Source organism: Glycine soja, chromosome 19 (assembly GCF_004193775.1).
Source record: "Glycine soja cultivar W05 chromosome 19, ASM419377v2, whole genome shotgun sequence".
In the NCBI taxonomy this organism is placed as follows: domain Eukaryota; kingdom Viridiplantae; phylum Streptophyta; class Magnoliopsida; order Fabales; family Fabaceae; genus Glycine; species Glycine soja.
Genome location: NC_041020.1, coordinates 9,742,323 through 9,750,097, shown reverse-complemented (window position 1 = coordinate 9,750,097; position 7,775 = coordinate 9,742,323). Strand labels below are relative to the sequence as shown.

The 7,775-nt window shown below is 32.6% G+C and overlaps 1 protein-coding gene across 3 annotated transcripts; it reads left to right on the top strand.

Annotated features, from left to right (window-relative positions):
• Positions 1–590: 590 nt before the first annotated feature.
• Positions 591–7,374, top strand: LOC114398063 (SAGA-associated factor 29 homolog A-like). 3 transcript variants are annotated; one of them, XM_028360192.1, is made up of 10 exons: positions 591–869; positions 2,125–2,218; positions 2,387–2,463; positions 2,898–2,903; positions 3,468–3,574; positions 4,015–4,100; positions 5,155–5,208; positions 5,387–5,540; positions 5,719–5,732; positions 7,069–7,374. In XM_028360192.1, the coding sequence occupies exons 1-10, from the start codon at positions 752–754 to the stop codon at positions 7,169–7,171; spliced, it is 813 nt and encodes a 270-aa protein (XP_028215993.1). In that variant the 5' UTR covers positions 591–751; the 3' UTR covers positions 7,172–7,374. The 3 variants fall into 3 exon arrangements, with proteins under 3 accessions (XP_028215993.1, XP_028215992.1, XP_028215994.1); XM_028360191.1 differs by having other exon boundaries at positions 3,465–3,574; XM_028360193.1 differs by lacking the exon at positions 2,898–2,903 and having other exon boundaries at positions 3,465–3,574.
• The last annotated feature ends 401 nt before the right edge of the window (positions 7,375–7,775 follow it).

The following is a 7,775-nucleotide window of genomic DNA, read 5'->3' as shown; positions in this document are numbered from 1 at the left end:
CATAATTTCAAATGTATATGATTAATTTTAAATAGAAGATCTAATTTATATTATATTTCATAATTAATTATACAAGTGAGAGAGGTATATATCTAAATTATTCTTGTATAAATAGGAAAATAAATGTTTAAAATGATTATAAAGAAAAAACATTTTTTAATTTTTGTTTTAAAATAATATTATTAATAAAGCATTTAAATGTCAACTTTTTTAAAACAATATAATTATAATAAAATTTATTTCATTTAATTTACTTTAAAAAAATAAAAAATTTGAATTTAAACAATATTAGTAAAATCATCGATCTTTGTCATTTTCTTATAATACACAATTTAAAAATTATCTTACTTTTAACAATATAAATTATTAGAAATAGATTTAAATATAAAAATATTAAATATGTAATTTTATTTTATTTAACATTTATTATTTAATCTTATCAAATATTTTCAATTAAGTAACTTATAAACTTTTACTTCGCCTTTAACTTTTTAGTTCCTGGTTATAGTTTATAAGTTTTATCTAAATTTTAATTTTAATTTCAAATTAAAAAATAAAAAGCGGAGGATAAACTAAATATCCCACCTTGTAAAATTTGACACGAAAAAAATAAAATAAAAATTGGAAATTCCAATTCCGCTCTCGCTTTTCGATTTCGGATTTTGATAGCAACGTTGGAAGGAAAGGTGAGAGCAGAATCGTTGGAAGAATCTGGTATTGTGTCGTGGTTGTTGTTTTCGCGATCAAAACGATGTCGTCGCCGGACATTGTCTCGATATTGGATAACTCGAAGGAGCTCGATCGGGTTAGGAAAGAACAGGAGGATATTCTGTCGGAGATCAACAAGCTTCACAAGAAGCTTCAAGCAAGTAAGTTTCTCTCTCTCTTTTTCTATTCATTGTTATTATTATTTTTTATTTTTGGGTTTTTTCAATGCTGCATCTTCGTCCTGTTTGTGATCCTTCAGGTTTCATCGTGTTAATGTATGTTTGCAAATCAGGTGTTTCTTCTGTTTTTTTATCAGTTCTGGATAAATTGAAGTTAAAAACTAAGAAAAAAAAACTGTAGAGCGTGCTGGCTTTTTTTGTGTGTTTAATAATTTTTATTACCCTCTAAAGTGGCGCTATTTTTAAGTGATTTTTTTTTCTGTTGAACTTACTTTTAGTTTTTGAATTTGACGAACTTGGATGCTAAAGTGTTTGTTTGTTCATATTTCATTTATGAAATAAATATAAAAAATTGATTTGCTTGTGTTGATTGCTAATAAGATAGAAAGATTGTAAAGGGAAGTGAATGAAAGAAAGTTGTGTGATAAATATGATAGAAACTTGCTTACGGTAGTTTGGTTGTCGCAAGTGTGAAGAACATCAATAGAAGTGCTAGTGAGAAAAAAATGGATTAACCTAGCCTCTTGAAAAGGATAGAAGAATAACTAAGAAAAATGTTTGTCACCAAAACCTGAATTGCAAGTGGGACACTGCTTTTAAGGTGCTTTTATGCATTTGTGCAATGGAGCTTGATGGCGGCTGAGCAGAGGGATATGGAAGGGAACTAAAATGCCGCATCCATGCGTAAGCTAGTTTTGACACAAAGTAAGGGTATTGGAGAGAACATTGCATCCTTGGATATCCAGGACGATTTGAGTATTGCAGGATGAAGGTAGGTGGGCTAGTGCTTTTTGCACACTTAAAGGCTGAAGGCTCTCGAGTGAGGGAATTTGTACGAGATATGATACAAAACCATTCATGTATCTTTGCCTAACAAACAACTTAAATTTTTGAGATTGTTTGTTCACGACACTTTTGTCATTTTAGTGAAATTAACAAAATGGAACACTAAATATTATTAGTTGAAATTAAACCTCATAATTTTGAGATTCCCATTTGCTATAGTTTTCATGCTTTTGGATATGGAACTGGAAATATTTGAGTTAGTCAATCATTGGAAACCATGGACTACGCTCTAAATTGACAAAGTCAAAGACTCTTAGTACTTTCTAGACTGGAATGACTCTACTTGTTTCCATATCTGGGAAATATGATCTGATGTTCAGTTATTCTTATATTCTCTATTATTTATGTCTGTATTTTGTTGTTGATAGTTATTTTTGTCATTTTGATGCAGCTCCTGAAGTGGTTGAGAAGCCTGGGGATAACTCATTGGCAAGGCTGAAATTTTTGTATACTCAAGCAAAAGAACTTTCAGAAAGTGAAGCAAGGTATGTTTAATCTGTCTGTAGCTATGAAGCATTTTATATGAATTGCATTTTATTTTCTGATATGCTGAAAATTATAGCCATGGGTTTTGACATTATAGTAACTTGACATACTCTGTCCAGGCTAGGCATTCTATAGCATATGATTCTTGATATTGATTTTGGTTGCAGTATTTCCAACTTACTGATAAACCAAATTGATGCCCTACTGCCTACGGGTCCACAAGGGCAAACACGAAGAAGAATAGGTTTGTCTCAAATCTGTGACAAATATATTTGTCTTTCATTTGAAACATTATCACCTCTTTTACTTAAGCTTATACATTTAGCATTCATCCATAAAATAAATACTATCAACAGATCAGAATCTTTTAGTATGTTGCTCTCTTAATATTTCCTTCTTATTTGTGTTATATGTATTAACCAAAGGGACTAGGTATGATTGACCAACAACAATGTAGAACCAAAGCAAGTATCTAAAGCATTAGAGTTCTGCTTTTTCAGGGGAATGAAAGTAGGAAGCAAATAAAATGAGGAAGAAAAGGGGGGAGGAAAAAAAAATAATATGTCTGACAATCTTTGTGACAACACTACATGCCAAATTTCCATTGATTTGTTAGAGGATGTTGCATTTTTTTGGTTGTTTAAGATTTTTCTCTCCATCCATTTTTTTCTTTTCCAGGAAAAGGTAAAGTCTACTGCTTTGGATACTCATCAATATAGTTGACATCTCTGCTGCCATGTTGGTCAATCTTGTATAGTTCAGCTACATGAAGAAGAAAAACGGGGAGGGAGGGCATGCTAACGTGTAATTTTAAGTAAAACTTAAAATTCTGTTTTAATCGACTCTTTTATATTTACATTCATTCCTTCTCTACCTATATGGTGGAAGGAGAATGGAAATCAGTGCTGGGTATATCGACAGAAATCTTGATTTGGAGGTGCTGATTAGCCAAAACTTATAACTCATTAGCAAGAGTGCTTTTGCATCCTGCTGTTATTCCCAGCTAATTCATGGTGATGCATTGCTTCCCCAACAATGTGGTAATGTTTTGTACAACATTCAGTTGATAACGTGAAGCTATGCAAACATGAGAATCAAAATACATACAAATATGTGGAAGGGTTTATGGAGTATTTTGGTTGAAGCAAATAATTTTATTATGCTATTTGTTATTATTATGATTTCATTTCCTTTGGGATGTCAATTTTTATATACCTTGTGTAGCTGACAGTACTTGTGTTACAGAAGGTAATGAGCAGAAAAGGAAACGAGTGAAGACTGAGTCAGATATTTCAAGGCTAACTCCTAGTATGCGAGGTCAACTTGAGGCTTGTGCCAATCTTAAAGGTGAACAGGTATGCATTTGCACTCAAGTTTGATCAATACAAATCAGGAAAATTGAATGCTTTATTGCTTTTTATTAATAAGGTTTTTTTTCTGTCACATTATACTGCACATGTGTGCAGTACATTGCTTCTGATAAGCTTGTCTGGGTTAAACTGTTTCTGTTGCTTCATTTAAAGCTTACAACTGTTAGAAATTCAGTTATAGTTAGTTAATTGAACTGTTATGCAGTTGTAATTATGTTATTTATTTGGTAGTTAATAAAACTGAGATCTAACAGGTTCTATATATAAACATGAGAACCTCTCTCAAGGTTATGCATCAATTGTAATAACATTTTGACAGACATAGCTCTCTCTCGATGTACATTTTCAAAAACCTATTTTCTAATATTATTACATGAACCATCTCGAGTTCTATTCCATTAAGTTAATTTCTTGTCAATTCTCAGGTAGCAGCTAGGGTCACACCACGAAATGCCGATAAGGATGAATGGTTTGTCGTAAAAGTGATTCATTTTGATAAGGAATCAAAGGAGTAAGTATACATTTTGTAATTAAATAGTCATGTATTGAGTTCAAGCAATCAATAGAATGTGTTCTTTCATATGTATAGTATTAATTTGGGGGTAATTACTCAACTCCTCTATGGTTTTTGCTTGTTACACTAACACCATTGTTGTATGGGGAATTACATGCTTTACAATATCTACAAGGGGACTTTGTGCAAGGTTTGTACAGAATGTAGGGGAGGTATGTAATTTCTTATGCAACCAAGGGTATAGGGGTGTAAGAACAGTACTTAAAGTATAGGGCAGTAGTTTCCCAAATGAGAGGGATTTTGGGTGTAATAAGCATTAGGAGTAGAGGGCGAGCCCTGGTGCAGCGGTAAAGTTGTGCCTTGGTGACTTGTTGGTCATGGGTTCGAATCCGGAAACAGCCTCTTTGCATATGCAAGGGTAAGGCTGCGTACAACATCCCTCCCCCATACCTTCGCATAGCGAAGAGCCTCTGGGCAATGGGGTACGAAGTTTTTTTTTTAAGCATTAGGAGTATTTAGTGCAATTATGCCTCTATTTATTTTTCAAGAAAAGGTTATACCACATTCTTGCCTTAAAGACATTAACTATAATGAAGGGCATTATATTGTGAGTCTAGTTCTAACAAATGTATGTTTAGCCTATTCTATCTTAATGACTTGGAAATACACTTGCTAGTGATGTAATAAGGTTATTTTTTCAGAAAGGAAAAAGGAGTGTTAAGTCAAGAATTGAATATATTATATACTAGGTTACTACCACTCATATCTGGTCTGGTGAGTAAATTTGACCCATGCTTGCCTTGCTTAGGTCAACTTCAAGCTTGTTGTTTGGATTGAGTCTGCCTGACTGTGTCTTTACCTAACTAAATGAGTTTGTCATTTGACCAACTTTAAACTGTATGTATTAGTCAGATTTTTTGCTGTATAAGTTACTGTTGCTAGTGTATGGTTTGTAATCATTGACAGAAAGAGTAGTATCCATTTTGACATTAATCTTTTGTAATTGTCCTTGTCATTATTTTATTTGTTCTCCTGTGACATGATTTGACAGATTTGAAGTACTAGATGAGGAACCAGGTGATGATGAAGAAAGCAGTGGCCAAAGGTAACCTAACCTATTAGGAAATTTGTCATGTTTAATTATCTAGAGTGCTCATGTCATGTACTTGATTTACTTGAGGCGCTACTTTAAACTTAAATGGGAATTTCTTTCCACATGTCTTCCATTGTCACGCATTTGAATGACGTGTTTACTTTCATTTGTGTTCCTGCTGCATTCACAGACAATACAAGCTTCCCATGGCAAATATCATTCCTTTTCCCAAGAGTAATGATCCTTCTAGCGCTCAAGATTTCCCTCCTGGAAGACATGTTTTGGCGGTCTATCCAGGAACTACTGCACTTTATAAAGCAACAGTTGTTCAAGGCCATCGCAGAGTAATAATTCTCTCATTTTCCTTAGTAGAGTGAGATTACTTCTTGATTCTCTGACTTCCATCAATTTGTAGTATGTGAATCCTTGCTAGTTAGTATAACTTTTGTGACAATGACTTAATACTGACCAATATTATTTTGCATGTTCTGGGTTATTCTCCAACATTTCGCAATTGTGCAGAGGAAGACCGAGGAGTAAGTATACTCTGCTAAGGCTCCATGGAATGCTTGCTCAGTTCTAAATATTATTAATCACAGCCATAGAAAATCAAATGGCATCATGATTTGTTTTACTTTCTAAACCTTTGGTTTAATGGAAATAAAGGGGAGGGAAGTTAATTTTCTTTTTATTTTTGTTTTCTTAAATTTTAAATATTTTTTTAACTTAAAAAAGTAAATAAACAATAATATATGTTAAGAAAAGTAATTTAGTAAATTCTGAATTTTAAGTTGGTATAAAAACTTTGTATATAATTTATTTATTTATTTTGACACCCACTCATCCAAGTAAGCAAAAATAAATTTCATTACTTACCTTATTTTCATGTATCCAAACAGCACATCTTTTCTATTATATTTTCTTCTATCCTTTTTATTTCCGTGTTTCTTTCCTCCATAATTCACTTCTAATCTGAATAGAACATTAATGTCCAAGAGGGGGGTCGAATTTTAAAATCTATTAAATGCACAAGTATTTTCCTTTGTTCTTTGATAGAACACTGAAATTTGAGATTTAGGCACACTAATTGAATAGAAAATAACACCAGAAGCATGATAAAAAAAAAAAAAATTACACCAGAAGCTGTCCAAGAGTTTTAACGAACTCCCGTAAAGAATAATTGTGTCCAAAGAACTTCCAAATACTCTCCTCTGGACACACTCCTTTCCTAGATATTTTCTTTATAAATTTTACATGATAACTGCCCCAATAAAACTTAATAACTACCTTCCATCAGACCATACGTAAAATAACTTATCCTAAAATACGTAACTGAAGCTGATAAAACGATATACATGTTTAATCACATGTAACTGCTAATTTCTGCCAATAACTGTCTTAACTGTCCCTAATGTCATCATTCTTTCTGAATTTTTAAATGCTATTGAATGCACAAGCGAATTATTTGGTTGATATTTAAATAGGATTTAACATCCTTCTGTATAAATTTATGGAAGAAAAATGGGCCAGGCCTTCCCTCAAGTTGTCCTGTCCATACTCCAAATCCAAAGTTGCATAATAAAGACAATTGAAGTGGGTATTAGGATCATGCAAGTTTGTGTTCATTGGAAATGATATAGTGTTTGCACATCACTTCATGTTGATGCCACTTCTACTTGGGGTTTTAGAATCTTCCAACTTTCAGTAGGGTGTTAATGAATGTATTGGAGTATGTATCAGGATTGATGTAAAGTAAAACAACAAAAGAGATAACTGTGCTTTTGGAACTGGACCCTTTGTGTTTTCTTCTTCTTCAACTGTTCTGTTTGCCACTATGCTATGGTTGTTAACTCTCGAAAGTGTTTGGAACAGTTACGTGTTGGAATTTGATGATGATGAGGAAGATGGATCTTTACCACAAAGGACAGTGCCCTTCCACAAAGTGGTTCCTCTTCCAGAAGGACATCGCCAATGAGTGAGTTTAAGCTACTTATAGTTGTGTATAAAGTAGAAACTAGACTATTGCATATGTGCCACTTGTGTAATATGCTCCATGTGTTGTGGTTTGTAACTTGTAAGAATGACATTGCTACCTAATTTCAAACATGTAAGAATGACACTGCAGTTCAATTTCACGTTACCTAGAAATGATAAATATCCCTGGTTAGTCTCTAACAACTTTGTCGTACTTGCCCCAGTCTCGATTACTTACGAAAAATTAGCATTTAACGTTTTAAAAACTGATAAAAATTTCTTTTTAATCTGATTGTTATAGTCAAGATATGTAGTAAATTATAATCACCAAAAGTAAAAATCATAATCATCAGAGCAATTTGGAGCTGATCTAGATGGCAATTGGCAAAGAAGGTTGCTTAAATTCAAACACGGTTCTATTGTACAAGGAACTATTGCTTATGAATAAAAAAGTATTCTTTGCTTTAAAAATTAGCATTTAGTGGTGAAATAAATTTTAACTTAAATAAAAATGTATGGTATAAAAATGTGGGTTGCTTAACTATATTATAGAATTGGAGTAAAATGCAAGTGGATTGATTAAATGTGATGTGATATAATGGGGT